We start from the raw sequence: 20439 nt of genomic DNA on the forward strand, positions 1-20439 counted from the left end.
CCGAAGTTGAACAAAAGTCTTACGGGTTCAGAACGACATGAGGGTGAGTAATTAATTAAAGAATTATCAATTTTTGGTGAACTATCTCTTGAAATGTATTTTGCAATGGTCAACAAATCAACCAGCTACGTGTCAGAACTCTTGTTTGAGAACATACAGGTATTTATTAATACTTCAGAAGTTTGAAATGGAAATATCTTTTTATAAACAGTGGCAATGCCATTTACATAGAGATGAACTCTCTTGTGATTTCTTGGCAAAGTAGAGCATACATGAATGTCTATCTTAATAAGATCAGTAACAACACTGGAGGGTGATTATGTTGTAAAGACATTTTAATAGCTTTAAATTCAAAGATATGGAAAAATCAAACTTGTGTAAAAAAGTGCAATAGTTTCAAAGTGCTTCTAGAGTAATTGGTTTAGTGTTAATCTGGATCTTATCTACTGTCTTTTCAAGTAAACCAGAATATTATATACTTATGTAAAGCAATAACTTCAACATTTCTACATCTGACTAAAAGATTGTACAGCTTGCAGACAGTGGTTTTCCTAAAAAGAAATGTTAATCAGCTTTAAGAAATAAGCCAGCATAAGACTGGTGGGAAGAAAGAAGCGTTCAATGTCACCTCACAAAAACATCTTTTCAGCATTTCTCAATTTTGCAGGGTCGGTGAATCAATACAGAGGAAATTGCACACCTTTTGTTGAAGAGCATTGCTGCCATCCACACTAGAAAGGAACCAAAGTAAAACCATAATTTATCCCATCTTTGTATACATTTTCGATTTCCTGTCTGCATAGACAGTCTCCAAATTATATATCTGAATAAAGACCCAAGAGCAAAACAAAATCTATAGGCAGAGCTCTCATTAACTCCCTTCTACTCTGAATACCCAATACTCCCTCATCTTTTCTCTTGTCTTCTTTTCTCTGCTCTCCTCTCCAGTCCTCCATCAATCTCACTCTTTACACCAGCGGCTGCTTGTCACCAGCGGTGGAGGGCAGGGACTCCACGCTGGATCTGTAGATGGGTTTCTTCTGGGAACGGTCATCACTGAGAGGATGAGAGAAGGAAATATGACAGAGTGAGTGTTTTATCTGGCAGAATAAGAAAGATGTGGACCTGAAGGATGTGGTTATTGAGATGGTTATTTGTACATAGGCTAGCCTGCCTCGATAGCTTTGATGGAGTGAGAGAAGTGGACATCAGCGTCTACTGATGCTCACAGTAATACTCAGACTCCACTCGACATGATAGAGGAGGGCTGGAGGTCAAACACCCACATGAATCACTGCACACATTTCCAGACAACATGACTAGGGCGATTTGGAGGACTTACATGGGTCCCTTGCGATTCCTCTGATTGGCTCGGCGACAGAGGTAAGCGGTCATGGATATCACAACCACCAGAAGGACCAATCCAGCACCAGATGCCATGAGAATAAAGCGACCGGTGGTTGACTCATACCATGCTGCATCCTCTAAGAGACAAAGACAAAATCCCATATTATACGTCTGTCAAACTGTGAATGATTCATTGGTGCACGTTAGTGCAAATAAAATAACTGTCTTCAAATCAAAATGTAATAACTTGCTCTTTCTCTGAAATGACTATCATGTTCGGCTGACCTCAATTTGATTCCATGGCTTTTTGCACTTTCGATCTACTTGATAACAGTGGCTGATATAAATGATAGTTCCTCTGACCATTTGTTCATAGGAGCAAATTACAAAATATCGTTATACATATTGAACATTGTTAAAAGGCAGAAAAATATTGGAAGAAATTAAGGCATTAGACATATCTGTAAAGCTGATTTGAAACCATATGGATAGTGGTAAGTGCACTATCAATAACAATAACTTGAGAGATTTTTAAATTTTATTCAGTTATAATAGCATAGCAGATATTATCCATGTTGTGCAGACATACAGTAGATATTCTCTTGACTTAAAGAAAACTGTCCATCGGCAATCATTAGGAAGTTAAGAAATGTGTCATTTATTGAAGTTAAATGAGTTCTCAAGGTCAATAATATTGTCTTAAACAGGCGCCTTTATATTCTAAAACTGAAAATTGGACAAATAGTTCAAAAGGCATTTTGGTTGCTGAATTACTGCAAGTGCCATTAGATATAAAATGAAACGTTCAAATTATGAACATACTGTATATCAGAGGTTCTCTACTCTGGTCCTTGAAATCCACTCTCCTGCAGAGTTTAGTTCCAACCCTAATCAAACAAACCTAAACATGCTAATCTTTCAAGATTACTAAAAAGTTACAGGCAGGTGAGTTTGATCAAGGTTGGAGCTGAACGCTGCAGGAAAAGTGGACCAGAGTTGAGAAGCCCTGATGTATTTCAACAAATCAACTGAAGTTGTTCACTACAAGTCGCACACTTTTGGCAGCTCTGACCTGGTAGAACAGTGATGCTGATTGTACGTTTCTTCATGAGGGACCGCACAGTGGGTGACTGAGCCGAACAGGTGTATCTCCCTCCATTCTGATCACTCACCTTCTCCAACTTCAACTTATTAGAGGGCAAAATCCAGTCATCTCCCTTGATATGAAATAGACACACACAGAGGTTATCGAGAAGTGAAAAGCAAAAAAGGAACTACATGAAATATTTGACGTAAGAAAGATAAGGCAGAAGTAATAATTCTTAGGAATGGAAATCATGCAAGAGTTGATTTGAAAAGAGTTGAAAAAGTTCCCACTTTTTTGACTTTGAATCATAAATACAACAGAAATGAATCTTCTTTTTTTTCTAAGTTCCCTAAGAATCCCTGTGCCATTTACAATAAATAATGTTAGTGAGTATGAAAGAGTAATGAGGTCAAAATAAAACATAACACCATACAATTCAAGGAAACAAATGCCTGTGCAAAAACCACTCGGAGCAAATCATAACCATACAAATGCTTTTGGCACTAGAGGAACTTCTGCAGCCTGCCAACAAAGTCCATTTCAATTTAAATGAAAGTGAAATAAGAGGCTTCCCAGTCAAGCCAAGTTCTGGCCAAAGAACCATTGTTTGAGCAAATCCATTGGCTCCGAACATCTTCCAGTTTCCTCTGCTGGAGTGCAGACACAGAGCACTATAAACAGGTATAGTTGCTATACACCAGAACGTGTTCTGCAATCTAAGGAAGCTTGTTTTTCTAGTTTACTCTGTTTGTAAGAATGTGCTTTTATACAGTCATGCCTTTTGTACAACATTTGAAGTGCATATTTGAAGCCAAATTGACTAAGCGAAAACATCTCCTTGCATAATAAATATTTGAAGGGGTGTTAATTGTCAGAGAATAATAGTGCACTTTTTTGATGTGGTGGAGGACAGACTGTCATCCTGTATAACAGGAATGACTCATTCTGGACTTCTACCTCATGAAATTCTATGGTCATCGATCACCCACACCATGACATTTAGAGGGACTTTTTTGGTTGAGAATAAGGTCGTGCACTGTGCTTTCTACAGCAGGTTACATGTACAATAGTCAAGAATAGTCAACATCAGTTAAACACAGATCCTAAATTAACTTTTAGTCTCATAAGCTCATGGTGAGTGAATTAAGTTTTACCGGCCTTACCAGAATACATTTGGTACTGTCCCTGAAATGATTTTCATTGATTATATCAATAATATAATATATTTTTCCGTTCATTTGTCAGTTCACGTTGCGTAATACTCTGTTTTCTGCCCAGATAGTTTTTGTTTTGTATGTTGAAGTTTAATATATGTACTGTGTGGGACTAGATCCTGCCTCTCACCTCTTTACTGCAACCGTCTATGACAATAAGATAATATAAATTAATTTTTAAATAATTTCTTTCTCTACAGTTTCCTTTCATATTTGTGAAAAAAGATAAATTACCTTATATATCAAATGATACATCCATCTCTTGTATAAAATGAATATATTTTCTTCCAAAAATATATGCATTTTAGTGGCTCAATTTGAGGTAAAAATACATCCTAGACATCCTAGATAAACAAATGTTAGCACATTTTCTACTAAGGAAGAAGACATCTGAGTCGCGACAGATGTTTTCTTTAGCAAACATCTGCCATAACTCGTGTGGCTTATTCCTTTGATTTGAATCGCTTGTGTCAGTTATATGATATCAGTAGGGGCTTGATTATCTTTCTCACAGTTCTAAACTTCTACTTGAACCATAACATTAAATAACCAGCCACTGGAAAGTAAATGGGCCCTGGTGAGTTTTATTTTCTCGCCAAAGCCAATCTTTGATCACATTTGGCTGCAACGCCCGTTGCACAAAACTCATAAATAAACTTTTACGATAATTCCGAATTGATCAGGGCGGTGTAGACTAGACATAACCTCTGGACACTCCTTAGTGCAGGTCTACCATACATTTTTCCTGGCTTAGCACATTTCCTGTTCTAACTAACTGAGTTGACAACTTTCACTGTCTTTTCCCCAGACCTGAGTGAACAAGCTTATTTTCACTTGAACAGGACTTTATTAGGCAAGCTGGCTTTCCAGGCCTTTCTCTCAGATGTATAAGAACCCAACATGTCTATTACATGAAAACAGGTAACAGCAGTCCCAAAGACAGAGTAATGCATCATGTTAAAAAACTGCTGTGAGGAAAAAATGCACTAGATAGTAAATCTGTCACCTCTTTAGCCCAGAAGTATTCAGGTGCCTCGGAAGCTGAAGTAGTACATTCCAGCTCCACGTCATCGCCTAATTGTACTTTAAGGTCCTGCACCGAGTTGGAAAAGCGTGCAAAGTATCCTAAACCAGCCCTGTGCACTGCCACCTCCCGCATGTCTGCGATGGAAAGAGAGAGAACATATGAGGATAAAAAGGATTAGTCAAAACAGCTCTGCTCCTGGATACATTTGCATAGCATAAAAACAAGGAAGTAGGTCATGGAAATTCTGAGCATGTTTTAATCATACACAATGAGTATATACGAAGACTTCAGATGCAAAAGCCTTTTAAAAAAAGTCCGTTTAAAGTTTTTGTTTAATATTAACATTTTTATCAGGCTCCTATGTATAGGTTTCTACCCAAGTACCGGCATTTCTGAATGGGCTGAGGCTGGGATTTAGTGAATTTGAAGTGAAAGTATTAGATGAATGTATACTATGTATACTATTATATATTTTATACATACATAATATTTCTATACATTCATAAATATAAATGTATAAATAGTAAGATTTTGTATTAATTGCAAGGATGCTTTAAATTGAGCAAAAGTGCAGTAAAGAATTTTAGACTGTTACAAAAAAATTGAAAAATAAATACAAAACAATTAATTGTTCTTTTATTTACTTAAAAGAATCCTGAATATATTCAGTTTTCACAAAAATACTAAACTGCACAACTTTTTCAGCATTGATAATAATAATAAATGCTTCCTGAGCACTGAATCAGCATATTAGAATGATTTCTCAAGGATCATGTGACTGGAGTAATTATGCTGAAAAATTCAGCTTTACCATCAAATACATTTATTTTAAATTGTAATAATATTTCACAATATTACTTTTTTTACTGTCCTTTTGCTTAAATAAATGAAGCCATAGTGAGCTTTAGAGACTTAAAAAACATTTTTAAAAAAGTCTTGCCACCAGTTTCACTTGGTGACAGCAGTAGATTATTATCAATGATTATAAAATATTAAGTCGAGGTTGACTGTAATAATACAATTGATCATCTTGTCTCCATCTGATTATTCATACTGAACATATCTGTATAGCTCCATCTGGGTTTTTTTTTCACTCAGTTTTTCCAATAAATCACCACTGTCAACTCATCCCTGGGCACTGCAAACCCCCCAATCAATATCAATATTGATTTTGTCATCTTGGGAGATAAAGAGTTTTATTTGTCATCGAATCTTTAAATCCCAAATATAAAAATTCCTCGCGACAAAATGTCAGATGCAACTGGCCTCACACACAACGATGGAAAGATTGAAGCATCTAGACAATCTAGACATACAGTATATGGATCAAATCAATGGGGATATGCATCACAAACAATCTCCATGCAGCCCATGACGTCTCTAACTCACAGTGGATGGGGATGGTGAGGGGCTGGGAGGAGTTGTCTGGTGCAGAACTGTTCTCAGAGACACAGCGGTATGGACCCTCAGACCAGGACTGGATACTGGCGATGAAGAGGAGAAGTCTGTCATCCTCTCTTCTCACATCCACATCATACAGAAAACACCGGCGGTAGAAATACTCCTGATCTGTCTCTAGCCGATACCACTTCTTCATGTACTGTTGAGAAGAAAAAGAAAGTAATATTTCACTCCAACAGACTACTTATATAATATGCAGAGAAATATCGGTTGTCACTCTGTATCTCCCAACAATATATCTTAGTAAGATAGTGACCCGGAACGTCATTTACTAACCTCCTCCACATTCATTTTTTAAAGTTAGACATCAACAACCTTATTACTATTCCTCAGTACATTAATTATGAACAATTTAACAAGAAAAAAATACAACTATAAAAGAAAGCCTGTTTTCCCATTGATTTTTTTGTAAATAATTGTGTAGAAGTGTGTAACAGTGTAGGTATATTTTTTCTGCACATCAATTGAATCTTTGATGACTGAATAAGTGCACTGAATAAGTCACTCAGTTGCTGCAGGCGGAAAACAAAAGAATAGCAAGGATCATCAGCAAAACATGAAATGGCTCAGCGATTTACTGCAGAGCAAGTACTGAACACAATCAAATATTAGTGTCACTGTCACTTGATGGTGGATCTAGTGAAGAAGCTGTCAGAGATCAAAATATTGATTTTGAAGATGTTGAAAACGATAGTTTTCGAGAATATGTTTGAGATCGGAAATGAGCTCTGACGAGGACAGTGCTGATGATGGTATAAAACATCTGCTCAAACTGAATCCTTCCAAGCTCCAAAAGGTAACAAAATATGCTTTATTTATTCTTCTGTAATTGTTACTCTAATATCAGGAGAGTTTTATATTTTCACGGCTGTTAGAGATCCATCTGTGTTAGATATAGATCCGGGTCGATAAAGAACCGAATATGTAATGATTGGTGAAACATTCATGAATTTAAGGGTAAAGTGTTTAGTTTTATGATCACAAAGCGCTGTAGTTTTTATTGTGGGGGACGAAACATACAATGCAAGGCGATACAATGATGTTTGAGAGTTGTACATATAAATGTTACTCAAAAGCCTGTTGTATCATATTTGATACAAATTAACATGATTTAAAAAAAAATTAAAAATGATGTATGGATTGTCAAGTAAACCTAATGATTACTATCAGTCCAGTAAGTGTTAATCTTGAATATAAAAGTACTTTATAAAAATAAGGAACAATTTCACGGCCTGTGGGTTGACATACTTCGAAATTATACTAAAATGCCCTTTACTTGCTAAAAAAGTAAAACTATTAATCAGACAACAGAAAGCATGTAGTACGGTACAACAGGTTTTCCATCATTTAGAGGCCCCAGAAAATTGCGTATCAAATATGATCCAGTAGTCTTTATAGGGTTAAGAAAATCTTGCTGATGTAGAGAACACTTGCCAAATGTGATTAAATATGCTACACTTGGAGGAATTAGACTATTCGGGGCAATGACACTTGGGTCTCACTAACACAGGTTAATGAGAGTTTGCAAAACAAAACATCTGTCTTTGTGATTGGTGGTATGGAGATCCTTTTTTGCTCGAATGCATTTAGATAGCTGTAAAATGTGACAAACAGACTCTGCACTGACAGAAGCAGCAGATGTTATGAATCCTCCGAAGGCCCCTCACTGCCAGATACTAATTAAACCTAGAATAACAGCTCTCAGAAACTCACTAAAACACACACTGCCTAGTGCGCTTTAAATACCAATTGCAGCCTTGATCTCCATACAAATAAATTCAAAATAATATTGTTCTTTATTTTTGATTGCCCTATGAGATTGTTTACAAAATCCTGGGAGCATTTATGTTGATATCTGAGAGTAAGTGTCCCTGACAGATATCTTTGTAATTTTAGATCTCTCACTTTCTGTTTCTTCAGTAATCAGACCGGCAGCACAGCATAGGATGTGTACAGACAGCAGCAATAACATAAATCCTTTCATTTCCCGTGAGAAACGAGGCGTCATTTCAGTTTCAATCTGCTGTTTTCTTGACATTTACAGACAAGTGCACGTCAAAGAGCATTGTGTACCAGACATTTCCTTGCTATTGTGTAAGTGACCTTACCTTAGAGAACCTCTGAAAGTGCACTGTGCTCATGTTCAGCTCAGATTCTGTATCCACACACTCCAATGTCACATCCTGTCCTTCCAGAACCGGCTCAGATGGACCTTTTACCTCCAAAACAGCTGTAAAAAACAAAGCAATATTGAATTAGCTAGTTCTATAGAATAAAGCAACAATTGCATCCATATGGGATACTAAACATATTTTTTTAGTAGGATATCTCATATGGATGCAGTTCTTGTAGCTTTCTGTCACTCTTATCTAATACAGCATTCATAAGTGTATGTAATTATCTGGAAAGTCTACACATCTCTGTTTAAACAGCTGTTGTTTGTTATGTAAATTCATATCAGAACTTTTGCACATTTAATGGAAAAATTACAACCTATGCAATGTTGCTGAAAACTCTTGATTTAACAGATCTGGCATGTTTTTGCAAAGAAGAGTAGGAAAATATTATCAAACCAAGGTCGTTAATATATAGGCTACAGACAGAAAACAGACTGAGACAGAGTGCTGTAATATTATCAAATGATGTGTCAGTTAGGGGTGTAGTACACACTCATGAAGTTATAACACTTTTTTTTCTCTGAAATGTGTTACTTTGGTTTACAGCGCCATTGCATGGATTTTAATTTTTACATTAACGGTCCAACTCCAAACGTTCTGATATGATTTATCTTTTTTAAGTCACAAAAAACAGCTGTCTTAACAGGGATGTACAGACTTTTTATTTCCACTTTATAGTTGCCAGATTATTCTATATTCTTTCTAAACTTCCTGGTATGTGTAGGCTACAGTTTGCATACCAGCCATGACAACGCATCCTGATCTCATGAAAATACGTCACTATAGCACGCATTGTGTTTAACGTGCAATTCATACGCGGAATCCTCAGACACAGATTTAATATGGATTGTAATGAGTGCTCTTTTTGTGAAGCAGACATAGAGTCGTTGGAACATTTATTTTATTTATGCAAATTCTCAAAGAAATTCTGGGATGACCTTTATGTTTGGTTAAGTTTGAAATATGTAATACCTGACTTTAATTTTAAAACTATAAAGTATTTGTCTTTTTCTTCGAATTACGATCATGAATTTTTGGTGAACAATATTGTGATGTTGGCCAATTACTTCATTCACAAATGCAGATTCTTTAAGAACAATCCCACTTTCTTACTTTTCCATAAAGATTTAATGATCTTCTTCAAATCTTTAAGACTTGTGCATAACAAAAGAGCCCTTAAATTATATAATCTTTTGAAGGTATTTTTTGATGATAACCCCCTTGTGTAATATTTTATTTATTATTTATTTTACTTTTTGTTCTTTGTGTTTTATTTAGATTTATGGTGTTTGTTTATATTTTGTGCTGCTATTTGGACTTCTTTGTAATATTGATTTGTATCTTAAGGTTTGTTTGGTGTTTGTATCTTTCTTTAAGCAATAAAAAAATAATAAATAAAAAAAAATTCATATGCGGAAATAAGTTTTTTGCGTGCATATGATACGCAGTTTTCGCGTGCATTTGATATGCACTTTATTGCGTGTAATACACACGCAGACCACAACACTAATCCTAACCAAACGTAGGCTATAATACAAACGGATCCCACACCACTACTAAACCTACCCTAAACCTGCCCATGCGTATCCTACGATAGCTATGCAAGTAAAAAATAATTTTCGCGTATAAATTGCACGATACACACAATGCGTGCTATAGAGACGGATTTACAGGAACATGCTATCTGATGTGCAGTGTTGTTAAACTGAAGCAAACGCTGTAGGCTATAAATACAGAAATGCAAGCATTATTTTTGGTCTTAGTCTCATTGAAAAAGGTATTCACAAATATTGTCAAAAAAATGCTTTCAACTTTTCAAAAAATACAATTTCCTTCAAATGTCGTCTAATTGGTTGGGTCAAGATGGTGAGCATTGTGTAATTCCTCGTCTTACTTGCTGTAGGCGACTTGACATAATTCCTGTTGTATTTTGGGCTGTCACAAATGCAGTCTTTAAGAGGGTTTAATATATATCGATAAGATAAGCCTATATGTCGTTGGCTTAGGCTACAACCCTATAACTTTACAAAAACAGGAACACTTTCGTTTTCACTTGACTGCAAAGAGTCCCTGTATTTCACCAGAATATTGTTGGAAGTTCAGAGGATTTAAATTTTAAGGTAGGCCTAGGCTATGCAATTCTGAACGTTTAGGTAGATTTTCTTTTGTGCAATCGGCCAGCAATAGCGTGATTTTTTTTCCCAAACCACTTCAGTGGAAATCCCGCCCTGCAGCCGATTTAAAAGTTTTCATTGGTCATGTCAATCACTGTACTGATTGCCTACACCAAACACTGATCCCTAAAACTACCCGTCACTGTAACCTAAACCAATGAAATCGGCTGCAGGGCGGGATTTCCGCTGAAGTGGTTTGGGAAAAAAAATCACGCCCAGCAATATAAAAAAAAGACAAATAAAATAATAACTATAAAAACTATTTATATTTTAAATTTCACTCTTCCGTCTCACTGAAATATTATTAATTTACTTTTATAGATAGGCCTACTAACATAATGCGTTCGGTAAGAACATTGGTTTTAGGTTGAAACAGTAAAAGGCATTAAAAAATAATGGTTTTGCAAAGACACAAGCAAAATGTTATTTACCAGTGTATCCTTGGAGAAAGGTGAACGCCAGAACAGTGAGGAGAATAAAAGCTTTCATCTTGAAGGATCTTGACATCTACGTTTGATAACAACTTCTGCCAAAACGAAAGTTTGGAAAACAATTTATACGCGCGGAAGAAAAGGGTGGAGCTTACTAACCTACTATTTTATTTGTTTTTGTTAAGATTCAACGATGCATTAATATAATGTTAGCATTCATTTGTTCTATATTTAAAAAAAAATACAAAAATACAATTGGTTATAGGTCTACTTGTGCAATGGTCTCGAAACACAAACTCTTCATGCAAATCAAACTGAAGCATCACTTGTATCTAGCATAATCTATGTTCAGAGGGTGTTAGAAGACAATCTGGCGGGTACATTTTTTTTTTAGGTTTTTGTGTGATATACGTTTGATATGTGAATCTGTAATAAAGAGATTTAAAAAAAATAACATTAGGCCTTGGTAACTTAATCGCGTCGTCAAGTAGGATATTAGTAGGCTACTAATAGGCTACTTGACGACGCGATTAAGTTACGGCAGTTGCATAACAATTTGTTATGACATCCTTCAATCCCTTTTTAGGTAGCCTAAGTCTCGAAGGTTATGGTCATATATTATAAATAAGGTCATTACCGCCCCCCGAGACGCTTATTCCTTTATTTCAAAACAAATTTGTAGTGATATTTCAGCTGCTGAGACTAATTACTGCTGAGCCTGGACCTATTTAATATTTAATTGTATATGGAAAAGCTTCATGGGTTCTCTTTTCCTTTTCTTTCATTAAGCTGAAGTCGATTAAACGTTTGAGAATCTGCATTTTAGAAATTGATAAGTAGCCTACAACCCAGTTCAAAGAATATATAGCCATAACAGGGACAAAAATAAGGATAACACTCGAAAAGGCTAATGGAATGGTACAATAAAAATTATTCAATTGCGAAAATGCTTTTTTAAACAAACGCACTCCCTGCACGTGCAAGTTGCGGGCATGTTTGTTGTTTTGAGTCGTGACTCGTGACTCAAGGTGCATCTGAGGCGAGTATAATATCAGGCCTACCTACTCTTACCTACAAGCAGCACTGAACTGAAGTGAAGAGAAATAATAATAATAATAAACATGTTTGTTAGAATGTACTTAAATAGTTGACTATTAAATAATAAATAGCCTAGGAAATTTGAAGAGGGCGGAACAGTAGCTAGGGCACAATGTAAATTCCCTTGTCACAAGTTTATTGACCTACAGTAATTGCAGGTGACTGTAGGTGACTCAGCAATGGTGACTTCTTCAGGAAGTGCTAGTGACTACAATTTTAGTTTTGGAATGTGTCAGTTGTAGCTTATTTGTTTGTTTGTTGTAGACAACGATTCATGTTTCATATTGACAATATGTAATGCATCATACCAAGACATGGTTCAAGGGTTCTGGTCGAAAGGCACCAATGATGTTAAAATTGAATCAACAAAACAGAATACATCAGTAAATATACTGATTTCACTAAGATCACAAATGTAAAGTTCAAATAAGGTCCATCAACATTTATTTTTGTTGGTATGTGTACACAATGTGCATGTAGACATGAGCTGAACTGACAGAAGTACAAAAAGTATCTGATGCTCTGGGTTGCAATCGTTGAACTTTATGATCGGCCAACCACATTCACAATACCACATAAGGAGGGTTCATATATCAATGGTGTAGTAATGCTAAAGATACAAAATTAACAACAATAATGGACAATATTTTTCCCAATACAGTTTTGCCAAACTTTAATTCTGAGTAATAATACAGAGATATCTAAATAAATCTTTAACAACAAACCTTTGACCAACTGTGAAAATGACAGCCCCTTGACTTGCGTTCTGTCTATCCCTGCATATATTCAGTCAGCAACAACAGGTAAATCACATGTCCTAATGATGTCATAATATTCATCCCCACACAACAAGCTGAAATGCACTTAATTATGGCAGGAGCTTCATTTAATTCAAATACACATTTATAGAACAGTTGTAGCAATTGATGGCCATATCTGATTTTTGACAGCTATGGTCAGAATCTAAATATTTGTCTTGGTTTGCATGTGCTTTGCGAGATTCCCATTCAGAAAGGCACTATTACTTCAGCCAATGCACAACAGAGAACTTAATCCGTCTATTTTAGGCCTACTTTTTCCCTTGTGTTAAAACCTAAGAAATGATCCAACCAGAAAATGTTCTTAATTACAGTTCATCATCAAGACAGCATTAGAAGCTCATTTGGAAACTAAAAAGAAATATTTAAAGCAACAACAACAAAAAATTAGCAAAACTAAAATTTTTGCACATACATAAATAAAAAAAGTGTTAAAAAGTAAAATAAAACACTTTTCCACCATCATGCCGAATGGTTGTAAGCAGTACCAGTAGTGGTACGAGTACCATTTCAGACAGTTTGATACAGTTGGATACAACACTTGGATTTCTCACTACATTTAGCTAACCGTACTCAGGACAGGAGAATCATGCTGGTGGAAAGGTTTTATTGGCATGAGACTTACGACTGGTCGCTTGTCAGTTGGAAACCTAGCATCCTTCCCTTTGCTTTCTGGTAACCTTTCAGCCCAATGGTGGAAAAACGAGTACAGGACCCGGCGGTTGCATGAACCGCTAGTCTTACAAGTTAGTCATCAAATGTTTTTCTTTAAGACTTTTTAAATGATTAAAAAGTCAAAAATGACTATATGATTTTTTTTAACTTAAGGTAGATTGGCCTAATTTTATAATGAAAAGTAAGACTAACTGCCAGTGGGTCATAATAGACCTTAAGACACTGTCTTAACATAATGTTTATGCAGCTGGCCCCAGGTTTTGTAACATATATACGTAAATACCCTAATACTTAAAACGTAAATACCTTTATATTGATAGGCAAAGCTTCTGATTTAATGTTTAAGGTACAGTAACAGGTTGTCTCAATTTAGCTTTTTAGAGGCACAAATAACAAGAAAAAGAATCGTACATTACCAAAACAAGATTTCGCTTGTTAAGTCTGACACCACGCATCACCATTTCTGGATCCAAATGCTCATAAAATGGCAAAAGCAAACAACAAACAATGCAAGCTCACGGTGTTTGGTAATACTACTGAACGATCACAATCATATCTCCGTACCGAAATCTCAGATGGCCAGACAGTGATTTCATCTTTTATGAAACGTTAAAATATTGGTGTCTGGGTCACTTTGAGCCCAGAGATAGTAGTGCACGCCAAAAGTTTTTAATTTCGCTTAATTTGACTAAATATTGCTCATAAACACCTGTTGAGATAGTACTCAATTGAAATGTATAGTTCTTCGGACCAAGAAACAGTATTTATTGTGTCACTAGTCACGACTTAACAAGTGGATAGACAGTGTGAGGGGACTGACATTAGCTATTGGCCTTGTTTATGTTTAAGGCTCAATACTTAAAATACTCTTTTTAAAATACAGAGTCAGAAATGTTTGCTGTTGTTGTCTAATCCTTAGTTTTATCCGAGCTGCTCTCTTCCTTCTCTCTCTCTTCCGAAGAGTAGTGTTGCAACGTCTGGTGTCTGTTTCTAGACGGAGCATCTGGAAAGCGTTGTCCGCAGTCTTCGCAGACATACGGAAGAGCGGCTTTGTCCCCATCCCCACTTAACTGCTCTTTACTAGCTGGACTCTTCCCTTCCATTTGCCGGAGATGAATCTGGTTGAGACTGGAGGCTTGAATTCTCTGGAATTCTGAAACTGTGGACGACGCAGAGGCAGCCAGACTAGGCCTGCCCACAGAGTTGGGCTCCATCACGATCCCGTGAACCGTGCGGTGATGAAAACGGATGCCGGAGCGGTTCGAAAAGCTCTTCCCACAGAGGCCGCACACGAAAGGCCTCTCGCCGGTGTGGATGCGAGTGTGGATTTTCAAAGCCCCAGACTGAGTAAAGCACTTTCCACACTGATCGCAGCTGTACGGTTTCTCCCCCGTGTGAATTCGCTGATGCGCTCTTACCCCAGCCAGGTGAGGGAAACCCCTCCCACAATAAGAACAGGTGTACGGCCTCTCTCCGGTGTGAATGCGGCGGTGAATCTTAAGTGCCCCGGACTGGCTGAAACTCTTGCCGCAGTCGGCGCAGATGTACGGTCGGGCGCCAGTGTGCACGTTGAGGTGGATGCGCAGATTGCTGTGCGAGTTGAACGCGCGTCCGCACTCGGCGCACAGGAAGCCGCCTGCTTTGGTTGCGTGCTGAGTTCGCTGGTGCTGCAGTAGTTGAGACGGCCGGGGAAAAGAGGCATTGCAGTGCATGCACGGGAGCTGCTGCTGGCCCTCCTGCTGAGCGTGGCCCTGCTGATGCCGCAGGAGCTCGGCGCAAGTGGGAAAGCTGCGCTGGCAGGACAGGCAAGGGAAGGAGGGGAGCGTACATGATGTGCAGGTGGTGAGCGGGCAGTGATGGTGGTGGTGATGGAAGTGGTGGTGGGCAACATGTGCCTCTGGGTCCTTTTGCTGACGTAGAAGTTGGCTACAGGTTTGCAAGTCACGGTGGCAGCATAGACATGCAAAGGCCTGAACAGGTGGGACACTTGTGGACTCAGGATTTGTCTGAGGGATTGGGCTGTGTGTGCTAGTGCCTTTGTCTTCCTGTTGGGGGTGACCAGATGTGCTGCTGGGCTCTCTGTTTTCCTCTTCCAGAGAGAGACCCAAACCTAGACACAATCCCAGGCCGACAGGGGCAGGGCTGGGCTCTTTGGCCTGCTGTTGCAGGGTGGATTGTACGGGCGAAGGTGGTTGGATCTGTGAGGCCAGGCTGGTTCTGGGTTTCAGGGTCTGGATTGAGGAACTAGAAGTAGATGAGGAAAGATGGCAGCCAGGACATGTGCAGGTACAATGCTGAACTACAGAAGAGGGAGATGAGAATCCACAAAAAGAGTCAGCATAAATTGAGCAATTGAGTGGCGATAGGCAAACATGATTAAACTAAATATGAAACTATTTCCTTGTATGGTTAGGAACTTTAGAACCAGTTGTTATTCAGAAGAATATGTACTTCACTGATTGGTTACAGGAAGTAGTTAGAAATACATAAAGTGGTATTTTATAAAAATAAATGTATTTTAGTATCTTTATTTATTACATGACTCTCTGGAATATTTGATTCTGTCTTCATTGTTATTACTGTCAAATGTTTCTGAATAATGACTGTTGTCCAGATAAACGCTCTATAACTGACGGCTCATCCATTTTTGGTAAACCAATGTTTCATATGATATGGATGAGCCAAAAATGGAGGAGCCTCATATCAGATAATCATGTTCCTAATCACCATGCCTGGATTTACTTTCGGATAATGAACAGCTGACTTCTATTATCATTTTCATAATCATCTCTCCTTAATATATATAGTTAGTACAAATTATTGGATTGCATTTATGCTGCCTCTGATCTGCATTATAAGGTCTGTGAACTTTTGTAGCAATAATAATATATTAAGTATTTTTTATTAAATGCATAATTACATTTATTATTTGCTGTATCTGTCCTGGTTGAATCATCAGGCAATGATCTCATCATTTGGCCACAGCTGCAGAGGCCAGTAAATTCAATAAGTAAGTGCCTCTAAAGTAGTCAGAATCAATCAATTCTGCATGTTTCGCAATCCTACTTCATGGGGATAAATTAATTGCCATTTAATTATAACAGAATTTTACTGTACAGACTATAGTAATATTTACTCACCATGGCTTTCATGGTTTCTGGGCTCTTTTTCCCTTTCCTCAGAATGCAGACCAAACCGGACAGCACTTTTCACCTGGCTCTGTCTGGATGAAGTAGACTGGGGAGGATGAGAGACTTTGGGCGGCCAAGCAGAACTCAGTGTCTCCCCAGTGCGTTGCTCTCTCAGTTGATGACCAGAGACGGAAGCACTTGCTGCCATAAGGTCACCAATGAAGTGATGCATATCCAGCCATGAGCATGCACCAGCCTGTGTTAAATAATATTAGTAGTAAATAAATCATATTAGTAGTAAATACTATAACTGCAGTATATTTAATATGATTACAATAAATTAATTCTATAATATTTTAATAGGGCCTAAATCAGTGTGTCACATTGCTGCATATGCACAATACTGGATTAAAGAGCAAATAAATAAGAAATATATCCTACTACAAGCATAGGCATAACGAGGTCATAAAACAAATAGCATCATGAGAAAAGGACACCTTTAGGTACGCGTAACAAGATATGATACAAGCGTTAAGCGTAGAATATCAAGCGATACATTGTACTTTAAAACAACATTTTCATTGATCCGTATCGCATGATATTATGTACGCCAATAAAATGCTTCCGTCTGCGTTTTTTTTCCATTAGTATTTCTCCAAGCCATGGAACACATTACACGCCCCTTTTAAGGCTACTTCCTCGTGTTTATTTTGGCATGTACTCACTGCGTGTCTGTCTTTGTCCATCTGTGGTGCGCCTTTACATAATCGAGTGTGCAACTGTATTAATATACATTTATGACTAATGGCAGTTTTCTGTACTTAAGTGAACCGACAAACGCTGGTTAATCATGGTTGTCTCTTGACTCTACTGCCCCACTTTTTGTTACAGTCTAGAGCTGCTCATAACGCCATTTTTCCATCGACGGCAGTGTATTTCCGGGATATGAATCATGTGACTGCATTCCTAGTTTCTTTACCCCATACTCTGCACCGTAGTCATAGCCTACCTCTCTATATAATACACACTATAGATTCAAATGAGATCAAAAAAGTGTCTTATTTTGTTCTGATTTAGTTTATAAGGACTGTGGTAGCTGATATCTATCACAGTTATAGTTAAGAAACAATGGCTTATATCTGTTATCGTTTCTAAAATAATTATAAAGTTAATTGTAAACGTCTCTGTGTTCAATAAATTAACACTTTTTTCCAGTGCAAATACAAGCCTGAAAATTGACATTATTTATTAGTATTCTTATATATATATATACATATATATATATTAGCTAGCAGTGCAATACAGTACCTTGTATGCTATAAAGATTTTGGTGTCTGTTACAGAGGTCTGACGAGCTTTACAGATCTCATAGCGTATGCGTCCCACTAGCCAACACAGAACAAATCTATTTTTGGTCAGGTTCTCACACAATTGTTTTTGATGATATCACACACCCTTTTTCTGTCAGAGGCCTGTCACTCACGAATAGTAAGAACGAAGGTGACAGACTTGCCACCTCTCTCATCTGACATAGGCCTATATCTCTGATATAGTTGCTACATTTTTTAATTAATGGTGGACTTAGTCATTAACGGACAAATAATGTACCCTGAAAACTGTTAATTTCCCTTTCCATTACAATGAACACCCAAACCTCTTGTATGTCAAGAACAAGTGATGCAGAAGAGTGATGGTGACAGTCCCACTCTACTCTATAACATTGTCCCTTCTGACTGAACCTCAACTGCATGGCACTATGAAAGTAAGAAAAACTAAATAAAGAAAAACAATAAAGAGCTATAAGGAGACTGAATTATGGGGCCTTAACTTCTCTCTAAATATAGTCACACAAGAAGTTCTGGCATTCACATGTGAATTGACATCAACAAGAATATGATGATCATGTTTATCTGCATATTCTATGATTTGTTTTTCAGTTGAATATATTTTTACATGATCGATTAAAACATTGAATTTAGAAGATTATTCTTATTTTCAAATCATATATTTACTGAAAAGTTGTTAGACTTTATTCATTTTTAACAGTGCATTCATAGGATTCAGTTTCTTCTTGTAGATGATGTAATGAAATGTTGTTTATGCCACATTATGGTGCATCTAAATTTAACTCAATTATTTCAAGGGATGCATGTATATAATATATTTGGGCACTAGATGGGGCAATTTTCCATGAAGACAGTTTACTCTCTTCACAACCCAGCAGACACTGCCTCAGTCTTAAGATAGCCGCCTTGAATTCCAGTCCTCTTTTAGAAAAAAGCAATTAAAAAATTGAGCTGTAATAGCCATAACACCTTGATTTTGTTTACTTAAGGGCCCATGGAGGAGCTCTCAATCTTGCACTTGAAGTTCTACAGTTGTTTCACACTGAGGTTAGTGAAATTACGTGCAGGAACAAACTAGTAAAGAGTGGCCTTGCAGCATTTGATATTTGCACATCTCTCCAGATTTTTTAAATACTACTTCAGAATAAACTAATTGTGCACTAATATCTATCAGGATGTTTATTTAAAGCAAATACGTTTTTCTCATCATTGCACACCAAATAACTGTAAAGTGCACAGCATTTGAGCTGCTTAAGCATTTCAAATTCTCCACTTTTTTTGCATCTGGGGGAGGATGAGTGGGTGGAGGAGTTAAGAAGCAGAAGACCATTTGGCGTTGTGGTGAGAATGGAGGAAATGGACATGATGCTTCATTTATGAGGCAAATAAACAGATCAAAGTTGATGTGGTGGAAAAGGAAGTATAACAAAAATGGTGTAACAAAACTAACTTTAAACAGATGAACTGTAGGCCTATTCTATGTTAAATTAATGCTAATTAAATTAATATATTAAAGGGATAGTTCACCCAAAAATGAAAATTAGCCTATGATTTACTCCCAGGTGTATATGACATTCTTCTTTTAGACTCATACAATCGGAAGTATATATTAAAAAAATATCCTGGCTCTTCCAAGCTTAATAATGGCAGTGAATGGCCATCAAAGTGCATCCATCCATGATAAAATTGCTCCACACAGCTCTGGGGGGTTAATAGAGGCCATCTGAAATTAAATGTTCATGTAAGAAAAATATCCATATTTAAAACTTTATCGACTAAAATAAATAGCTTCCATGGATTTTTTTAAATATAACTCCGATTGTCTACACCTAGAATGACTTAAGGGTGAGTAATTCATGGGTAAATTTTCATTTTTGGGTAAACTATCCCTTTAATTATATTTCTCAAATGCAACAGAAACTATTCCAACATATAAGAATCCACAACAATGACTTATACACCTCATCTATGATGATGCTGAAACATTTTTAATAAGTAATTTTGACTCTTGGCTCAAAATAATTATGAAAATATTTTACCTTACATAGAAATAATATTAAATACATATTACATTTGATTACATGTAATATGTAGCCCATTAATAGCTTACCTAAATATTATGAGGTTGTATTAAAGGTGTTAGCAAATTGTTTTAGTAGACTCAGAGCCGGTCTGAGCCTTTTGGGGGCCCTAAGCAGAATTTGATTTGGGGGCCCCCTCCCACTACGCGAAGTCACCTGTGCTTGACGATTATTGACACAAATGTCACGCAATAATGATACATTATAAATGAATACAGTGAGGTTATGTATTAATACAAAATAAATACTTAATAAAAAAATAGATGCCTACTTAAACAAGTTTTAACTTTTGCTTTACTCTTTTACTAACTCTTTGAAACTTCTTAAAACAAACTGTCTCAAAACATATAAAATAAATTATTTGCTAAAATA

At 36.8% G+C, this 20439-nt stretch overlaps 2 protein-coding genes across 4 annotated transcripts; both read right to left on the bottom strand.

The window, feature by feature from the left end:
• Nucleotides 1–317: 317 nt before the first annotated feature.
• On the bottom strand, nt 318–11252 carry LOC143721410 (vascular endothelial growth factor receptor 3). Its single transcript, XM_077211732.1, has 7 exons — nt 10919–11252; nt 8245–8366; nt 6065–6275; nt 4655–4809; nt 2420–2564; nt 1343–1484; nt 318–1056 (listed from the first exon to the last, which is right to left on the bottom strand). The coding sequence occupies exons 1-7, from the start codon at nt 10992–10994 to the stop codon at nt 969–971; spliced, it is 939 nt and encodes a 312-aa protein (XP_077067847.1). The 5' UTR covers nt 10995–11252; the 3' UTR covers nt 318–968.
• A 1191-nt stretch (nt 11253–12443) lies between these two features.
• LOC143721393 (uncharacterized) lies at nt 12444–17596 on the bottom strand. Of its 3 annotated transcripts, none has more exons than XM_077211700.1 (3): nt 17366–17596; nt 16650–16896; nt 12444–15808 (listed from the first exon to the last, which is right to left on the bottom strand). In XM_077211700.1, exons 1-3 carry the CDS (start codon nt 17384–17386, stop codon nt 14418–14420), a joined length of 1659 nt encoding a protein of 552 aa, XP_077067815.1. In that variant the 5' UTR covers nt 17387–17596; the 3' UTR covers nt 12444–14417. The 3 variants fall into 3 exon arrangements, with proteins under 3 accessions (XP_077067815.1, XP_077067831.1, XP_077067822.1); XM_077211716.1 differs by having other exon boundaries at nt 12444–15803; nt 17366–17587; XM_077211707.1 differs by having other exon boundaries at nt 17138–17378.
• Between the last annotated feature and the right edge of the window lie 2843 nt (nt 17597–20439).

This window comes from Siphateles boraxobius, unplaced genomic scaffold (genome assembly GCF_051911475.1).
Source record: "Siphateles boraxobius isolate OS27281-9 unplaced genomic scaffold, OSU_SipBor_1 12, whole genome shotgun sequence".
Classification (NCBI taxonomy): Eukaryota; Metazoa; Chordata; class Actinopteri; order Cypriniformes; family Leuciscidae; genus Siphateles; species Siphateles boraxobius.

Coding starts and splice junctions, on each gene's coding strand:
- LOC143721410 (XM_077211732.1), bottom strand. CDS start 10,994: ATGTCAAGATCCTTCAAGATGAAAGCTTTTATTCTCCTCACTGTTCTG. Junction 8,367..10,918: donor CTTTCTCCAAGGATACACTG/GTAAATAACATT, acceptor TGTTTTTTACAG/CTGTTTTGGAGGTAAAAGGT. Junction 6,276..8,244: donor ACTTTCAGAGGTTCTCTAAG/GTAAGGTCACTT, acceptor TCTTCTCAACAG/TACATGAAGAAGTGGTATCG.
- LOC143721393 (XM_077211700.1), bottom strand. CDS start 17,386: ATGGACAAAGACAGACACGCA. Junction 16,897..17,365: donor TGGACAAAGACAGACACGCA/GTGAGTACATGC, acceptor TATTTAACACAG/GCTGGTGCATGCTCATGGCT. Junction 15,809..16,649: donor CAGAAACCATGAAAGCCATG/GTGAGTAAATAT, acceptor CCTCTTCTGTAG/TTCAGCATTGTACCTGCACA.